Source organism: Orbicella faveolata, unplaced genomic scaffold (assembly GCF_042242905.1).
Source record: "Orbicella faveolata isolate gen_17 unplaced genomic scaffold, um_ofav_v1 contig_15, whole genome shotgun sequence".
NCBI lineage: Eukaryota > Metazoa > Cnidaria > Anthozoa > Scleractinia > Merulinidae > Orbicella > Orbicella faveolata.
Genome location: NW_028301542.1, coordinates 10,318,123 through 10,338,296, shown reverse-complemented (window position 1 = coordinate 10,338,296; position 20,174 = coordinate 10,318,123). Strand labels below are relative to the sequence as shown.

The following is a 20,174-nucleotide window of genomic DNA, read 5'->3' as shown; positions in this document are numbered from 1 at the left end:
CACTTATCAAAGTAAATGGTTTGAACCCAGGAGAATCAGTAGATTGTCTTGCGTGATCATCCAGGTGAGGGTAATTCTGAAAAAAACTAGTTGATTGACCAACACTATTCACTTAATGACTCTGAAGATGACTTCCACTCTGGTTCTTGAAACATCAGTCGCCAATAACAGTTCTTTTCATCTACAAACCAGTTATGTTCATCTTTCCCTTGTTAATTTTGTACTGATTGAAGTTTCAAATTTTAAAAAATTATATCTGCATTTGGAATGCTTATCAAAGTCATTCCCCAGTATTGCATTGCGCATCTCTACTGTGCATAATTTCACGTGTGATTAGCGCGTGCACATTAAAAAATGGCGACTTCTTCTTTATGGCCGGACCTCGCCATAGAGATAAATCGTCATTTCCTCGCAAACGAGTATGGTGACCAATCATTTTTTTCTATTGTTTTGAATTGAGTAATAAATTTCTCTGTGTGAAATACCTGTGGACCAATTCTCAGTGTAGAACAAAAAACAATCATCGGAAACGTGAATTTAGCAAGCAATCATGACTACAATCATGGTGCTATTATAAGGATTTATTGGGTAAACTATAAACAAACATGGGGACCCCTCATTTTTATTTCAAAATTTAAGTTCCTATAATATAAACAATCAATAGGCAAAGTTTCACCAAAATCTCCGTGCAGGTTCTATTTCAGTGCAATGACCTTAAAAAACAGTTGTTTAGAATTGTTAGATATGTGATGTATCTGTCAAGACATCAATCCTACTCCATTAATATAGCCAACCCGTTAATGCGGCCAAATTTTTATGGCCTGTTGATGACTGTATCAATGTTATCAACTTTTTCACTACAAATTACACTATTAATAATATACATGAAAAAATTACTCAATTCTGATTGGCAGAGAGCAGTGCAGTTTAAGCCTAACACCAGTGTAAAAAGTGTAACACCAGTGCAAATTACACATCATAATTCTGGATTATGATTGGCTGAAAGACAACAGGAAATTTTCTAAGCCAATGATATCATGAAAAAATGATGATGAAAATTTCGTGCAGAAGCTCTGGAAAAAGTTTTATCGAATGAGAACAAATGGTTCCAAGGAACATCATCCAGCACTTCCTCCACAAGAATTTTTTCATGTTTAAATTATTAATAAGTAATCAAACGGTTTTTCTCATTCAATTTGGAATTAATTTGCACTTATGAGTTTTTCAAAAAGCTAAAATTGCACTTGCTGAAGCAGCTCATACAATTTTAGCTTTTTCAAAAAACTCACTTGTGCAAATTAAGTCCAAATTTAACTCGAAACCACATGATTACCTATACTTATCATATAACTGAGAAAATTACTTCTTTGTGATTGGCTGAGAACAGGCTAAGTTATCATTTATTCTTAATTTGCACTGCAGTCATATAATACCTGAGTGATCATATGAAGGCTTGAGCAATTATTAGGATTAACACTTCTCATGATATTTGAAAATTCTTTCAAATTGTAGTCACCTAAAGGCTCATGCAATTCTGAGAAAATTTTAGAGTATCACTCATAGTGTAAATCCCTAATTGCACTCACATTCATACGAATACCTAATTGAAAGTATACTAATAGTTTCTAATACACTGTACATGTACATGTATATAATTAACAAATAAAGAAGTCTAAGCCATGTAGTACAGTGTGATAAAACACAATGGGCATTGGAGAACACAAGGGAAATGTAGAAAACACAAGCCACAGGCGAGTGTTTTCTACATTTCTCGAGTGTTCTCAAACGTCCGAAGTGTTCTATCACAGTGTAATACAAGGCTTAGGCTTCTTCAATTGCTTTATGACATAGATTTTACACATAAAAAACAATAAAACATGCTTTTTCTATGTTTTATACTCTTATGAAACATGGGTTTTTGACCAATCAGAGCATGCGCAGGGTCCTAGCCATATTATAATAATTATTTTCAATAAAGCTTAATAAATATTGATCAGACGACTTACCTCCGGCAACTGAGGGAGGAACCTGACTGGCAAATGTGGATTTCGGCCTTTATTTTGACCTGATGAAAACTGAATAATGCAGATCGAAGTTTCAGTTATTGTGACAAGAATTAAGCTTAAGCTTATCTGAGGTTATTTTGACGTTCTCTTAATTTTTAATTGGTATATTTCTGAAACAATAAATACTATACTGGAAGTATAGACAACCTCTTAACCATCTGCAGTTATCTGGCAAGTGACAGTACTACAGTGACGACAAAAATTCATTTACTTTACCACTCTGTTACTCAAGAATGTTACACGACCTATGAAAGCTTGTGATGATAACTAACTGAGCGGGAAAATTAAACAAAGCTCAGTTCAACGTCATAATCATAATGGTATCCGGTCACTTCGCTCCATGGTTAGATCGCTCCAAGTCTGTTCGCTCCAACGCAAATTTTTTTATTCCTCGTTTTTTCATCCACAGTCAAGCCAAACTCGGTTAGAAGTAGCGGACTCGGCCTGTGTGGAGCGATCTAACCATGGAGCGAAATGACTGTAATCCATCATAAGCTTATATAAGCATATTCCGTACCTCTGTAAACTTAATGCTACTTTGTACATATCCGATGAAATGACCTGCACAAGCCAATTGCTTTATTCACAAAAGAGTTTTAAGTGTGAATGCCTAAGTGTGAATGCCTAATTGTGACAAACAACAGTGCAAGGAAACTCCGTACCTGAGGTTGAACATCCATAGGCTTACTGATAAACAGCCCGCGCTCAACTTAAACTTTTCTGTTAGAGTGCGATGATATCGGTAAAGGATTCAACTGCAATAATTCTAAAAACATAATGTTCGTCGACAACAAATCTCGAGAGAGATTGGACTAACCCTTCAAGCGAGCAACTTCGCCATTTTCTGGGTAACTGTAACTATGACAACAAATCCATCATGCATCGTAATCAAAACCTCAATCTCGTCCCCAGGGCCTTCTCCACTTTTCAAAATCGTCGAGGAGAAGACCCTATAGCCTGCGAACGATTTCCGGCTGTCGCTCGTCTCCGCCGACAAATAACGTCTGCGAACCCGAGCCAGGAAACGATTTCTTTGACGTAGAAATTTTAAGCCAATCAGAGTTTAGCTCAAGTAGCCCCAGAACTACTGCGCGAGGTATGCATGGAATCTGATTGGCCAAGGAGAAACAAAAGTTATTACGTTACAGAAATCATTTCCTGGCTCGGGTTCGCAGACGTTATTTTCGGCGGAGACAAGCGACACCCGGAAATACGTCTGCGTTCGCAGGTTAAAGATCCTGAGGATGAGGTTGAACGCAACCTGGTTCCCAGGCTCTCTCTCTCCTCTACCTGCTGCGGCAGGCTGCGCAGTTTTCTGCGCATCTCTAGCCCTGCTTGCGGGCTCAGGTAAAGCCTGGGGCGACAGATCAGTGGAACGACATTTTCAGATTAAACCGGGGCAGGCAATAGGAATGGCTCTTGCCATTTTTTAATTCCTTTTCCGAATTCCCTAATTAAGGCAAAGAACCGGTTTGTCAGAAATGGAACGGTGAATTTCGGTCGGAATATTCCGACGGAAATAAGTGGACCACCTCCAGAGGTGATCCCAAATATTCCGGTCGGAAGAAACCGAAACAGCTCTTTCCATTTGAATTCCGACCGAAATTTCAGGATTCTTTGGCATGATGGAAAGCACCCCCATGGTTCTCATATGCTGCCGACCCTCCGCCGGCAGGTGACCGGCAGGTGACCGTTTCTGACCTCTTCTAGCGCTCGGACCCGGACACGAGTATCGCGCCGTCTTCTGCAGGCTGGAGTGAAAGAGACACTCGAGTCCACAATATATGAAGCGGTAACTGAATGCATCAAAAATGGCGGCGAAAGAACATGTCAGCGATTTGCGAACTCCAGCCTTTCTAATTGACTTAGGCACGGTAGAAAACAATTGTAAGGCCATGATAGAAAGATGCAGAAGCCTTGGCGTCGAGTTGCGGACAAATATGAAGACTCACAGAACATTGTAAGTATCCGAAGATTCGACGGTGTGTTAACAAGGTCTATCGCATATCGCGTGATGGTTGACAAGGGCGCATTCCTTGTCAACTATCACGCATAGAAATCGAAATCGAGAACGAATAATCTCATTGTTTTAGTGTAATTCTACCAGTCGTTCAAAACTAAATCTAAATTCTCTTCAAAGACACCTCGAAAACGCAAAGACGCGGCCGTCATTTTGTCAACAAACGCACACTGATATGCTACTGACTATCTATTCTGTTGTTAGAAGTATCACATGCGATAACATCACAATAATTATACTACGAAATTATACATTACGCAATAATATCATAATTATACTACCATATAATTATGATATTAAAAGCTATAACATATACATTTAGAACATAAACCACTACAATACTTATTTGATTAAAAACACAGAAATGGCTACCAGCTGAGCGCTGATGATGTACGTTGACAGAAACATATTGTCATAACGGATGTAAATAATCAGTAGTAATCAATGATAATCAATATAAAATCGGTACTAACTCAGCTTTCAGTTATTGATTTTCATTGATTACAATATCAATCAATTAATTGCCATTGATGGATATTGATTATCATTGAATTATTGATTTATTGATTTTCATTGATATTGTCAGGAACTATCTCATTCGACTAGACTTGGAAAGTTGAAAAAAAAGTAAAAATTCACCACAAGAACAAATACTTCTTCTAAAAAACAAAAACCATGCAGGAGAAAATGTTGTTTCTTGTAACTATGTAAACACCAAATCATATGGTACAGACTAAAGTTACACTTGGGAGACTAGAATCCCATCCAGGGGGGAGTAGAAATACTCCTAGTTGCTTCATGCTCTAGAAACCAGGATAAGCTCCGGCCTGATGGGCCACTTGGCTCGCATGCAGACTTTACCTTTACTGTTAAAGTTACACTTGCAACTGAGGGGTAAATTGGAACTGGGATTGGCCTGTTAAGAGTCACTACCTGTAAATATGGAGAATCCGATGACCGGTCGGAAAATTCGGATTTTCTTTTATTGTGTCAAAAAGACCCTTTTGGTGAAGTATTTTCAGAAATACACTTTCAAAGTTCCAGCGACTTCACATTTTGTGAAATCTAGGAAAGTTTGAAATACTGCTCAATCAACCAAGATGGCCGATGGAATTTATGCAAAATTGCACATTTTCAACAGGCTAGTACAGAAAGAAGGGAACTTGCATGGATTTCATATTCACACACTTTGTAATTTACACTTTGATCATTTCTCTGGGCTAAGAGTCATCTTGAAGTAAATATGTTTTGTCTACCTCTTAGCCATTTGAAAAATACAACTATCACAATTTAATCTACGTGTAAAATTTCAAGTGATTTTAGAGGGTCATAACTCTTCTAATATACAAATCTCTCAACAAATAAAGGGTTCTAAAGGAAGAGCTATGCCATAGGTATACCATATCTAAATGGCTAGTTTGACCCGTGAAAATTAAGTGCGCTAGACGAAAAACTATGAAGGGTATTTTGACCAATTGCGTCTTTTTTAGACAAGAGAGCAAGAACTTCAATTTGGCAGTCATCTTTATGAACATAGTTTGACATGTTTCATAACACAAATTATTCGTAGACATCGTGTATTGTAGACTTAAGCAATGCTTTAAATAATACCTCAGAATAAGCCTTGGTTATAGATGACACAGTCTTCTAGAAATCAACTGGCGCCCAAGCAGACAATTTTGGCAAAATGTGGGCCCTCAAGGTAGTATGGTAATCCTGCATTCAAAACTTGAGTACCTTTGGCAAATAAATGGAGAAAAGGCACCACTACTTCTTCCTTGGTTTTGTTAGTTCTCTCTTTTTACTTAAAAAAAGGGGAACCAATCCCGACTGCAGCAATTAATAGAACGTTTGCTCGGAATGAAACGCAAGTGTTTATGTAATGTTTGTATACACAACATGAATATGTAAATTGTTCTCCTTGTCACAGTGTCACACCATGCAATTCACCACGACAGCATACCTGAGAACGCTGGCTGGCCAGTCACAGTTTTAAACCGCTGCATTTGAACTTTTCCCTTTACATTGTTTAGACAAAGATACATATGGAAAATGGCCAAAAAGGAAGTAGCGAACGTTTCTCGGTTTTATCTGTCAAATTTACAGCGATTTTGGATTGTGAAACTCCCGTTCATGACTTTCTGAGTCTTTATGGCCTGTCACAAGAGTCACGTCGTCTTCTCTCGTAGAATTCTACAGGACTTTGCCATCTATAACCAAGGCCATTAATTAGGTATGATTTAAATCATTGCTTACATGTGTGATACACAATGTCAAAGAACAATTTGTGTGATGAAACATGTCGAATTATGTTCATAAAGGTGACTGCGGAATCAAAGTTCTTGCTAGCTCATCCAAAAAAGACGCAATTGGTCAAAATACCCTTTAGAGTTTTTCATCTAGCGTGCTTAATTTTCACGGGCCAAACTAGCCATATAGATATGGTATACCTATGGCATAGCTCTTCCTTTAGAACCTTTTATTTGTTGAGAGATTCATATACCAGAAGAGTTATGACCCTCTAAAATCAGTTGAAATTTTAGATGTAGATTAAATTGCAATAGTTGTATTTTTCAAATGGCCAAGAAGTAGACAAAACATATTTACTTCAAGATGACTTTTAGCTCAGAGAAATGGTCAAAGTGTAAATTACAAACTGTGTGAATATGAAATCCAGGCAAGTTCCCTTCTTTCCGTACTGGTCTGTTGAAAATGTGCAATTTTGCATAAATTCCATCGGCCATCTTGGTTGATTGAGCAGTATTTTGAACTTTCCTAGATTTCACAAAAATGTGAAGTCGCTGGAACTTTGAAAGTGTATTTCTGAAAATACTTCACCAAAAGGGTCTTTTTGACGCAATAAAAGAAAATCTGAATTTTCCAACCTGTCGTTGGATTCTCCATATTTATAGGCAGTGGCTCTTAATGCCCTGGGAAAATAAGAATCATTTTGATCACTGAAACTAGGATTTTTTTTTCACTAGAAGCTAATATTATTATTAGTTCTTTAATTGTCTAACTAACTTGCAGATCATTATTACAGTGTATGTAAGAGGTTTCAACTTGGCTCAAATGATCCCATTTTAATATTGAACATAGTTAATGGTACATGTAACTTGTTATCAAGCATTTCTAACAATGTTTTTTGTTTCCTAAGAGAAGCTGGCAAGTACATGACTGGAGGCACAAAACGATGTATATCGGTGTCAACTTTAGCTGAGGCAGAGTTTTATGCCAGTGGAGGCTATGATGACATCACTTATGCTTATCCACTTTCACCTGACAAGGTTCCACAGGCTTCCCAGCTTTTAGTAAGACTTGAGAAGTTTCATGTGTTGGTAGATAACTATGTTATTCTTGATGCACTGACTGCCTCTCCTCCTAAAGGGAAAAAGTGGTCCATTTTTCTCAAAGTTAACTGTGGTTACAACCGAGGTAAGTTGTGGTTTTAAATGCTGACCAAGTGCAGATATTTTGAAAAACAGATGAACTTATTAATAAAGCTAAGTAATTTCAGAGGTTTCAGCCTATCAGATTACTCCATTACAATCTGTGCAATATGGTTCAATGCTCGGAGAATATTGGAGGTGGCACAGTCCTGAAAAATCCAGCATGATCACTCTTGAAGATCTTTCATATCTAAAAAGAACTTGCTTTTACTCTTTTTTTTGTGTAAGTTTAGCATCAGTCAAAAGAATATGGCTATTTGGCAGCTGTCAATCAGAGTAACTAGACTCTTGTGACTCTCAGAGTGGTGCAAATATAGTTGCTATAATAATTACAATTAGTTATATTGTAAGGAAAGTTTCCTGCTGAGTTACATAAAGGCATTTTATTTAGCAGAAAAAGTTGTATTGGATGGACAGTGTAATAGTAAATAGATTTAGCCAAGCCTAAAAGTGGAGCTCCTGATTGCAATAACTAACCATAAAGAAAAAAGAGGATATTTTGTTTTTCTTGGATCGGAAACTCAAAAAATTATCAATTGTGAGCATGTAATTGTTCAGCATGTGGTTTTGCTATTTTCCCAGTTAAATTTTAACAAACTGATGAGATGATTGTGCAAGGAATATGTAAGAAGAAAAGTCAAAAATGCACCAGGGGTAACTTTGCACCGAAATTTTGCCTTTGCACGTACTCCCTTCTCCTCCAAAGTAATAACCTGTCTTGAGCCTGTGATCCAATCAAAAAAACCAGTCCCTGGTCAGCGGTCAACTTCAAAAAAACCATATGAGCAATAAACCTGAGCCCACAGTATGGTCATATGATACTGGTCAGTGGATAGCTTGTTTTGACAGCTGTCAATTAACCATAACATGGATACCCACAATCAAAGAGATAGCTGTGATAATGGTGCTACTCTCAGTTTTCAAGGTATTAGTGTATGTATGGACGGACGTACGGACAAGGTGATGGCATACGGATGGATGTACGGACATACTTACGTACAGACAGTCACATGACTACCACAGTTTTTTAGATCAGTGGGTTCCCAAATTTTCTAAGGTATGGGACTCCGCTCATGCGCCTTCGGCACACAGGAGCTCCACTATAAACAGATGAAGCCATATCCAAAGACCTATTTCTCTGAACTACTTTTACGGTGGTCTTTTGAACATTGTATTCTCTGCAACAAATTTAGCGACCCCAAGTTCTTTGCATTATAATTTGCATTTGAGTAACTAATATTTATTATCTTACTGTGCCATCAGAATTGTAGAAAAAAAATCAATGTTAGAAGATTTTTGCATGAGTGTCTGTTGTGTAATTTTCTCTTTGTCATTGTGCATGAAATGCTCCTAGAACACCAAGATGAAGACATCAAGGAAATGTTTGAAGGGAGAGTAAACATAACAACATAAATTGGAAACATCTGCCAGAATCACAGCCTTGTGCATGTGTAACCCATTAAATCACCCCCTTAATACATGTAGCTCTGCTTACATAGCAATATTTACTTTTAACAAAACTAGAGCATTATGTTTACTTTGTAGCTTTTGTCCAATTATAAAGACATATATCTTCAAGGTTTGGACTTTTTAAGGTCATGCTCATGATAGAGTCCTTTTAAACACGGAGCGATCTTATATAACAAGGCTGAGGTGTTCAGCCTGCCAATCACAAATCCCAACAGATGACCAACACTCCCGTTTGATTGGCTTATTCACTCAGGTCTAATTTTTGCACATTGCCACAAAATTCTGGAGAGCGATGGGTGTAATTTTCTGTTTTATTTTACAAGTAAGCAATGCCTTTTGAACTAAATGAACAATAGCTTCAGGAGAAGAGTTAACAAAGAAAATTGACTTTTTTAATTTCAACTTCATAATTTTGTTCCTCCACTAGCAAAAGCCTATCATATGAATTCGAGCTGTTCACTCAAATTTATAAAATGCTGGGTCTAGTTCTTTTGATGCCAGACTGTCTTTGCTCCTTCGATGATTAACGTGGTTGAGAAATAAGTTTGGAAACTAAAACTCGTGAAAGAACCCAGATACAAGCAGACTGTGAAAGTGAAAATCTATGGTAATATGGTTATTCCTCAGTAAGTTATCTAAAAGAGATTCCATAAGGTGAACATTGGCTGCTGTTGTACTCTTGCTGCTAAAATTCAGTCGGCCTTTTATGAACGCAATTTTTGTTTTTATTGCATTCAGCCATCAGTCTTCCGTCTCCTTTCTAACATCAATATTCAGGCGAATCTCACTTTGCCATTTTTCAAGTTCTCTTGTTTCTTCATGGTACTTTTTGTTCCAAATTTCTTTGCTCTGAATTTAGAACAGTTTGAGGAATAACTCAGCGCTGTTCAATTTGCATTTTGTTTGCACCATCATAACGCTCATAAATCTGAATAATTTTAAATATCCTTTCAAAATCCGTCTGTGTTCACCAGCTAACCAAAATCACCTCAAGTTTACGAGATTTGTTTTTGTTCTTGGCATGCTGAGATAAATGGGAACAGATAGCTCATTGATCGCAGGGCTCAGCTTTGCTATTTCAGTTAGCGGTGAAATTTGAATGTTCCGTGAAGTGACGAAGATAATTCATCGTTTTTGTTCTTCCAAAGGCATCTTCTAAAGTGTTAATTTAACTTTTACTTTCACTGTATTTTTATTATTTATCTAACTTATTTTATTCTACGTAAATGACTCCGTTCTTTTAACGAAAAAAATGCAGTTAATGTTATTTCTCCACGACTTCTATGTTATGCAACTGTTATTTTGGCTTTCAACCATTGCACAGAAAAGCCAACAAAGTGCTTCAAAGGTGGTGTGTCCTTGCCTTTTATAGGATCGCTCCGTGTTTAACCTGAATTAATTACTTTCAAAGACTGTAAAATGATCATATGATTATGTCAACAATGTTGCATGTAACTGTCGGATGTATCATGTTAATATGTCAAGCTGTCACAATTAACCCAGGAATTATAATGGCATTAGATCATAAAGTTTTAATGTTGTCCCATATTAATGTTTCAGCTGGTGTGTGGTATGATGATCTGCAAAGTGTGAACTTGGCCAAGGAAATAGCTTCTAGGAGTTGTTTGACTTTTAAAGGTCTCTACATACATGAGGGAGATTCATACAAATGTCGTGGTGAAGATGAAATCAAACAAAGTGCCTCTGAAACGTTCAAGAGGCTTAACATATTTTCAAGCAGGTGAGAATTTAATCTATTTTCATGTTCTGCATTCCATTTGATTCTTTATAATTTTATACTCAGTTCAAACCCATGATAGTCTGAAATTTTTTTCTGTTAAGCATGACATGTGGCCATATTAGACAAAGAATGTGTTTTTCTACAATAATATTATATAGCTGCAGGTAATATCCTCAATGTGTTGGTTTGTTCCGGGTGGAAGTTAACAAAATGAAATAGTTGCCGTTCTCAGGCTCTGTTTGGACAATATTTGAAGAAAGGGCATGATCTGCTAACTATAGCTTGGCAGGCACACCAGGTTAAATGCTGAGGAAAGAATTGGTACAGCAAGGGCGGAGATTCTGGCAAATATGAGTAATAGGGTCTCAACAGCAGTGGTTGCTCTAGCTAGACAAGGCAGGAGTGAAGATAGTGGGCTGACAAGGTTGAAACAAATGTATGGATATCAAGCAATTAGTCAGACTTACCATGAGCCACATCCTTACAAGCTTGGACTACCCAGCCTTGGAACTCAGCAGATGGCTGACCTGGCAATAAGGGATCGGAGTTAATGGAAACTGGTATTAAAGGAGTGCTAGTGCATGGGATGTTCACATATGTCACCAGCAGATCAAGCAGGATGACGTGGTGACACATGTACAGCCATGCCACCTAGCAGTTACCGGTACCAGCCAGTCAATGTGTGCAGACATCATGAGGAAAGTACATGTAAAGGAACACAAAGGCGATGCTTCACTAAGACAATGCCACCTATATGGCAGTTTACAAATATTTGAGGTCAAAAATATAACTTACAGGAGATTTAAAATCAACTTACCGGTCCTTGTTTGATGTTGTTACAGTATGATTCAAACACCAATGTGTTTAAAGATTGAACATTGCTTGGGCAAAAAGGGGGTAAAAGCAAAATTCCAAAACAACTTATGTAATTTATAATTAAAATTCTACTTTGAATACAGTGAGGAATGATTCCAAATAAATTTAACTGCACTAAGAGTGACTTAAATGTTTCAAACATTGCATAATTTATTCTCATATCTTAATATTTTTTCCTGCCAGACTTAAAGAAGCTGGTGTAAAATTTTCTGTTGTGGCTATTGGGGCAACTCCAAGTTGTTCAAAACCTCCAGATGATATTCAAGAGATTAATGAGTTTCATCCAGGGAATTATGTATTTTATGGTAGGTCAGATGAACACTTGGTTAACTTGACATTTTTACCTACGACCTGTCAAATGCAGTGTTCTTACAACTATCATCTACAGAGTACATGTACATTTATGTCTAGTATCGTACTACAATTGGCAGTTGAGTAAGGCATGACGGAAGTTTGGTGACAAAATTTTGGTCTTAATATTACTGTGTTGTCATGGGCAACTTTACTTGTTTCCATTGGTTACAATATCAACAGCCATGGTCACCTGTCACGTTGCCTACAATTTCACACACTTTGCTGGCAATGATGTCGAAGGCCCACAAGTTGCCACTGGAAATGCAGCCAGTTGCCCGTGACAGCAGCACAATTTTCATGTTAAAACATGGTGACCAAACTTTCTTTGTGCCTTACTCGACTGATAATCGTAGTACGCTATTGTACAGTAATCTTACATTGTGACAGCCTTTTATATTATTACTGCACAGTGCAGATCTCGCATTTGACATCCGAAAACCCATCCAATTGATGAAAAAGTTGAAAACACTTGATAGAAGGATGTTAAAGTGGACTCAAATGCCAGAAAGATATAGTCAAGATAACCAAAAGCCAAAGAAACAGCAAATAAAACACACCTTTTACGTGACCTCATTTTCAAAATACTGTCATCATGAAAGCCTTTCTTAACGCAACATTTAACACTGAAGTCAGCAAAGGATGGCTGCAAAAGACAGGCCACCACAACATTTGGAGAAAGGTTACAAAAGGAGTCATCCCCTAATATACTTGTACATGTATACCATAGTGGTAAATACACAGTCAAACCTCCGGTTGCGACCACCTCTCCTTAGTGACCACTTTGCCAAAGTACCAGAAGTTTCCAAGTCAAATCACTATATTTGGAACCTCTTGTAAGAAACCACCTTTCATAAGCAACCATGACCACTTCAGAGCTACAAGTTTGACATTTTCTTTTGTTTTTAACCTCCTGTAAGCAACCACTTGACAGATAATAGAGCATAAGTTGGGTAATGAGGTGTGGTAACATTATCGCATTCCTGCATAGTACAAGAGACAGAAATTTCTCAATGGGAAGTACTAGATGTTTTTCTCCAAAATGACTTATCACATGGATAAAACATTTAAAATATGGCGTTAAGTCTCTGCAGTTACCATATGCTAATGAGGCAAAATTTTGATCCAATATGGTCTAACCTCTCTTAAGTGACCACCTCCCATAAGCGACCACCTAGGCTTGACAATATTTTGGGTGGTCGCTTACGGGAGGTTCAACTAAAGCTGAAAACACTTAATGAATAATTCAAGACGCATCTCAAGAGAAATGAGAGGCATCTCTCAAGATGGTGGTAACTTACTTCTGAGCAGTATAATTGTATATCATAGTGGTAAATATAGCTGATGTTTTTTTTTACGTGGTTATACCCATTTCACTCCTCTGAAGTCCATGCACAGCACATATTTTCTCCAAATAAGGCAAATATGGTATATAAAAAATTCAAAAGCATGCCAATCCTCCATTTCTTCTCTTTTCTTTTATCCTCTTTATTGTGCTCCTTCTTTCTTGTTACTTGATCTGCACTTGGCACAAAAATGGACAAATTTAATAAACCATGTTTTGAAAACTTCAGCCATAAATAAATAAACTTAGGAAGAGTTACAAAATAATTATAAAAGAAAATGAGAAAACTTGTCAATGTTTGTTTTTTCCAGAGGTAATCATTAGTTTTTGTTTTTTTTTATCTTCAGATTATGAACAGTTCCTTATAGGGTCATGCAAAATGAAGGACATTGCAGTAAGAGTCTTAACAAGGGTGATTGGGCAATATCCTGAGAGAGGACAAATTTTGATTGACTGTGGTTGGACTGGATTGTCACATGACAGCCTTGGAAAACTGACAACAGGGTTTTGTTACTTTGAAGGACATCCCAATCTCAAGTGAGTCATGATTGTGGGTTATTCAAGGTTACGGAATTACAAATAAATTTGTCAGTCAACTTCTCCCAAAATGTAAAGAGTTAGTTAAAGTAAGTAATGTCCAATCAAAAATATTGTTTTCCTGCTCTGGAATCATGATTAAAGTATAAAACAATTTCCAGTACTCAGAGCGCAATAATTTTTTTTAAAAGTGGAATATTTCGATTGGCTGATCAACCTAACTTCATCAGCCACGGTAAAAATATAAAAGGTAAGAAGGTTATATCATGTTCATTAGGGTGTCAAGGTGGCTAAAATAGTGTAATTGATGCTAGCTACATGATGACTGAGTGACCCCATGCCCCACTGGAGGCAATGAGGATTGATGTAATCATTGTAATCAGATCTCAATTGCCTCCCTTATGTGACGTTGAATGTGTTGCTTTCTGTGGTAAGAACTGCTGGAATGCACTGAATGTTCTGTGAGCTGGCAATATTCATGAATACATGTAGCTGATGAATTCCTCAAGACATGTACCTTTACCCCAGTTTCTAATAAGCGAGATGTTAATTGCCAACATATTCTTTGGTAATGGTTTAAACAATCATAAATATTATGCTTTCAGTAGTAGAAAAAAGTAACTCAAAATCTTTTTCTTCCCAAAGCAGTTACAATTTGTTTGTGCGATATCTCAATGAGCATCACACAAATTACCCTGGCTATAGGTGTAGGGTGATTTGTCAGCTTTGCTATATAAAAATGTACTAGTACTATGTGCTTTAGTGTCTATTCTCAGTGCTTTATCACAACACAACATTTTGCAAGCAAGCTAATACAGAACTGTAACTCTTCATTTCTTCATTAAACCAATTACCAAAATTAAAAGATTCCATGTTGCCATGCATCTTTTCAGTACTGTTATAGATTACAGCTGAAACCAGCATGTGGTAACAACAAAAAAGTGGCACACAAGACATTAGCCGAGTGTGTCACTGATGTGCTTACCACACAATTTTTAGCAAGTATGAAGAAACCAAAAAATGTTAATGATGCCATCTATATGTCTGTCCTCTAGTAGATCATACATGTAAGTAAGAACCAATCAAAATTTCAGAATGATTTGACATAATGGTATGCATTGGTTTATCAGACTGATGCAGTTCTAATTTATAAAACTGTAGCTCTGGTGTGGGGTGTAAGATTTGCTCTGCATGCTAGTAATATTTTGGAGCATGAGTTTTGTTGCATCAACCTCATTATACTTGCAGCATCACTATTTTATATGGTCTGTGCTATTACTTAGCATAATTTTATGATAGCAAGTAATATAGTCTACTCCTTGCAGAGTTTAATCACATTTTAGCATTGCTGAAGCTCAAGTAACATTCGCAGATTTATTTCGTTCGCTTTAGTTTTCCCTCCTCTCCCTCCCTAGTTACTGTGTACAGACAATTAAAATGACAGCTTTTTTGATTACTATGTATAATTACATATGATTATGTTCTCTTACTCTTCAATGTTATTAGTATGCAAATTATTTCATGTTAGTAACTAGCCAAAAAAAATCTGTGTTATCTTGTATATCTATCAGTTTACTTGTTTCTTATGCTGGAGTATTTTTACTCTATTATATTTAAAGTAGTGAATGTTTCAATACTAGAGAATTATTTAGTAAATTAAAGTATGTAGTTAATTATTAATAAAGGCTGTCTTTCATCCCAAACACTGCCTAGCTTATTGTGTTGTGTAATTTAGATATATAAGACACTGTATATGGCTTATGTGACAGGCTTTAAGAGATTCTAATGAAACAGTCATGGCAACCTGACTTCTTGCTACAGTGTGTATGCACATCTACATGAAAATTGTACATATTTTGTGATAACAACAGGAAAAGTAATGTAGAAATGTAAATAACAGAGTGGATATATCAAGTCAGCAAGGTTGATTTTTGTCACTGTTAAGGGATGTGCGCTATATACCGGTAGCTAGAGAAAATGGTATAAACATCTAATAATCTTCAAATGTAAATACATGCCCAGATGGCAAGTACTATGGCACACAATTTAAAGAGAAAATTTGTTTACTTCAAAACCATTTCACTTAGATTAGCTTAAGTGTTTCCTTGCAACAGTTTACTTATGCATAACAAGTTCCTAAAACATGAGAAGTTACATCAGTTTTGTTTTATAGCAGAACACACTTTACTGAGAAGATAAAAACAGAGGTAATATTATCATTACAATATGCCACTTATGTAATAATATTGCATTCATTTAGCCATTAATTTAAGCCAAAAAAAATACATTTTTTTTACATATTCTTGATTGTAATACCATCAACATTACTAGCAGTAGTGCATATTGAGTACTATTGACTTATTAGTAACAGTAAACTTAAATTGCAGGCTTCTTAAAATGACTCAGGAAGTTGGTACAGTGGAAGCTGTTGAAGGGTCTCTAGATGTATCACTCTACCCAATTGGCTCATTTCTGAAGATAATGCCCTATCACGTAAGTAGAGTATTCTAACTGAGGAGAAATAATATAGCAGAACTCCGACGGCCCAAAGGGCTGCCAAGTGGAGCCCCGTACTCATATAGGAAAGAAAAAGATTTTCTCATGGTCATCATGACTGGTGGCATTGCTTGTGGGTGGGTACGCACAACAGAGGTGATGGCGATGACAGCGTTGCACAAGATGGTGGTCATACTCCAGCTTTTGACAGAGACATGCAGCCTGTTAAAACAAGGTATCCACTGTCCAGCATTATGTGACCATATTGCGGACTCAGGTTTAGAGTTCATCGAGGTTACCTGTTTTCTTTAAGTTGACCGCTGACCAAGTGCTGGTTTTTGATTGGATCGCAGGCTCTCGTCAGGTTAACATGTTGTAAACAGGGTCGGGCTGTTTGGAAGGCAGCTAATGCTAACCCAGGATTAAAAAAGTTAACCAAAGTATAAATTTTTATAGTATACAAATGTTTTTCACTGCTTTTGTTTTTGTATTTTGAGATTATTCAAACTGAAAACAATATAAGAAAACCTGACTGCAAAGTTACAAAACTCAAATCAAAATTCTCGCTTATCCTGGGTTAGCTTAATTGAGCTTTTAACAACCTGGCCCAGGAGCTCTGCTTTAAGGCTTGGCTAAATCTATATGCCGGTATTATTTTACTTTCGCATTAGTATGGTGTTACATAACACATGATTTGAGACGACATACAATACCTATTTTTGCTTTTATATGTACAGTGTCTATGGTTATTAGCGGACACTACAGACAGTCCCCCCAGTGTCTTCTTAATGAAGGTTTCTTTGTAAAATGACCTACACAGTGTAGCTCAACAGTAGTTTTCTGGTCAGAGCATCGGTTTTGCAGGAAGTCATAAGTTTGAATTTAATCAGGGTCTCTGGATGTTTTTTCAGATTGTCTCACACTCATGACAAGCTGATCAACATCTTTTCATGTCAGCTCAACTCGTACACCAGTCCCAGTGGCATATCTAAGGGAGGGGCACGGGTGGCTGGCTCCCCCCTTATTTTGGGTAAAACAAAATCGCAAAAGGAAGGAAAGTGGGCAGGGCAAGCAATAACCCCCCCCCCCCCCCCCCCGCTTAGCTCAAGTGTAGATGGTGTTGGGGGAATTAGCTGACATGTAGACAAAATGTAGAAACACAACTTATATTCTGAACGATAAACAGGAAGTTCTGACAATACTCGATACTCGTAAAACGGATGAAGAAGACCTTGGTTCTCTCGCTCGATCTCAACTTAGTTCCATGTGCTCTGTCACATGACCTTGTTTGTGTCCCATGATTCCACTACACAAGGTCTGGATTTGCCACTGAGTCTACACATTTACATGTACCATCATTTCTTTTCTATCACAAACTTTACTAGTCTCCCTCGCAGCCATTTTTAGTGTCCTCACACAATGCTCCTCCCCACTAACCCTACGTTTGTGGGGAGAAGTGATGACACAAAAAACAGCTGCGAGGGAGACTAAGACTTTACTGATCATAGCAGTAAAGGTGGCATAGTATCATAGTAGTAAGATAACATAACTCGTGTAGAGTTCTCTGTAGCACATTGAATATATGCGGGCGGGTGGTCAAAGGTTTGAGAACCTAACAAGGACTTCTTTTTGTGATCTTTTCACAAACGTTATATTCTTCTACCATTCATTTAGTTATCAGGGAACCCAAGTTATGTTCAGCATTGTCACTGTTTCAACAGAGATTGTGTTCATCCGTTCAAAAGTTGTAGAAAGTAAAGATGTTTATTATATAGACACGAGTGTTTTACTGGAAAATACACCACTCGTAAAATTCATATGAAACTACATCCAGGACTCGAGTGGCGTATTTTCCATATCCTCACTAGTGAAGATATCAATGATTTCACAAATATCAGGTTTGTCTCTTAAATTGAACTTAAATTTGTTGGTGTATGATCGAAACGTCTTCGGGTCTTCCTTGAAAATCTTCGGTAATCTTCGGAAATGGTCGGGAAATGGTCGGTAACGTTCTTGTGACCCTTGGACAAATTTTGGAGAATCTTCGGAAACTTCGGAAAGTGATCGGAAATCTTCGGAAAATCGTCAAAAACGCCGTCATCAGTATGTCTACATGATAAAAAGAACATTACACGTTAGCTCGAAGATATGAATTTTATGTTCTCGTAGCAAGAACAGTATCTCAGATATTGTTCTTGTCACTTGAACATAAAATTCATATCTTCTCACCACCGTGTAATATCCTCTATATATTTTATCCCTGATACTAACGTCTTGGTTAATTTTTATATCAGTACCACGTGAGTGGAGGGTAATGTTGATAGTTGTACTTCTTGTTAAATGTTATTTGGATAGTAACAAGACTGTTTTCAACTCACCCAGGCATGTGCCACTGCTTATATGCATCCTATATACTATGTTGTGAAGGAAGACCTGGTTGTGGACAAGTGGATTCCTAATAGAGGCTGGTGAATTGTTGCCACAAGTTGGCCGATACTGAGTGCAAAGTGTAACGCTTGACTTGTTGGCAGCCAAAATACTGCAAGACATTTATGCACTCACAGTGTATGATATAATTTTATTGATAAGACATATGTTCATAATTTGCATCTGATAAGATTTTCTTGCATTAGCTTCCACTGAAGCTAGCCCCACCTTATTTCTTTAGAGGCAGGGGCTAACTGTTTACATGAATGGCCAATGGGTTCGAATTTAACACGAAAAGTGAATAATAACAGTATGAGTTTCAAATTCCTTTTCAGTTTGTTCGAAGCAAGCATTAATGCAATAACCTAATGGGAACGTCATCCTACCACCGTCAACCTAGCAACTTGGCACTCTGGTAACGTGGGCACATGAAATAGTAAAGGTTTTGGTTTTTTTGAACTAGCGCTATATAAGAATATTAGATTTATTTTTAAATTACATAAATTAGTATCAGTGCAAAATATTAAAATATTAAAGTATACGTTTCAAAAACTGATCGTCTGCTTTTACGTGATGTTTTACGTTGTTTCATGACGTGGCACAACCATGGAGGATGTCAAATGATTTGCAGGGATGGGAAGCTGGAAACACACCCTGTAAAAAATAAAGTACCCACTAAAATTGATTATTTGAAATATGACACCCAGCCTGTGAAAGGCGTGCCCAAAATACATGAAGATTAATTAAACAGGAACCTCTCCTTTGGAATACTTCCATTCAGAGAACACCTCCATTCCGGAGACACAAATTTGGGTCCCGAAAAAGTTCATCTGATCTTTGTTTTTGTATACCTCTATTGAAGAGATATTGGAGCCGGCTACTAAAGTTGTCAGTCTTCTCATAGTGTCTGAGATCGCGTGTGTGCCTCATGCTACTTTGAGCCAGATCAACCCACTCCTACTCTCAATTTCCTGAACACAGCGAGTGCATTTTACTACGAATTATTTTATCTCAGGCCATTCGCATTGTTGTATTGACCGGATGAAATTTTCTAAGAAATAAAAGCTTGGGGTTACTGGTCGTAATATGGGAATTCCAGAAAAGAATTTGAATGACGATTTATTCAGTTCTTTTTTTCTGTGGAAGTAATTAGAACGAGGTAATCAAATGGTGGAATGCCATGGTAGATTCTTGCGATGTTGTTGAATATAACATCAGAAGGTAACGGGTTGATGCTATCACTCGGTCTTCACGGAAAATCTCAGATCTCTCCGTCCAAAACTGCCTTTATTTTGTTAAAACTTGAAATGGAAATCAAAGCTGCTTTTTTTCTGCTTTGGTTTCGACTTGAGAAGATGAAATATAAAATTTCATTAACGTTTTTACTGCGCCTTTC

General features: G+C 37.2%; 2 protein-coding genes across 5 annotated transcripts in view; one reads left to right on the top strand and one right to left on the bottom strand.

The window, feature by feature from the left end:
* LOC110051317 (dynein axonemal heavy chain 7-like) overlaps window positions 1-2,940 on the bottom strand; it is a 72,306-nt gene extending 69,366 nt beyond the window's left edge. Inside the window, exons 1-2 of the mRNA XM_089288381.1 lie at window positions 2,729-2,940; window positions 2,007-2,075 (exon numbers count right to left, since the gene is read on the bottom strand). Coding sequence (XP_089144507.1) covers window positions 2,007-2,075; window positions 2,729-2,746 — 87 coding nt within the window. The 5' untranslated portion in view covers window positions 2,747-2,940. The remainder of the gene's footprint in view (window positions 1-2,006; window positions 2,076-2,728) is intronic.
* A 499-nt stretch (window positions 2,941-3,439) lies between these two features.
* Window positions 3,440-19,334, top strand: LOC110051334 (D-serine dehydratase-like). Of its 4 annotated transcripts, none has more exons than XM_089288376.1 (7): window positions 3,440-4,026; window positions 7,244-7,521; window positions 10,566-10,746; window positions 11,806-11,927; window positions 13,666-13,855; window positions 16,032-16,062; window positions 16,243-16,354. In XM_089288376.1, exons 1-7 carry the CDS (start codon window positions 3,878-3,880, stop codon window positions 16,249-16,251), a joined length of 960 nt encoding a protein of 319 aa, XP_089144502.1. In that variant the 5' UTR covers window positions 3,440-3,877; the 3' UTR covers window positions 16,252-16,354. The 4 variants fall into 4 exon arrangements, with proteins under 4 accessions (XP_089144502.1, XP_020613028.2, XP_020613027.2 ...); XM_020757369.2 differs by having other exon boundaries at window positions 16,029-16,062; XM_020757368.2 differs by lacking the exon at window positions 16,032-16,062 and adding an exon at window positions 18,734-19,334 and having other exon boundaries at window positions 3,445-4,026; window positions 16,243-16,348.
* The last annotated feature ends 840 nt before the right edge of the window (window positions 19,335-20,174 follow it).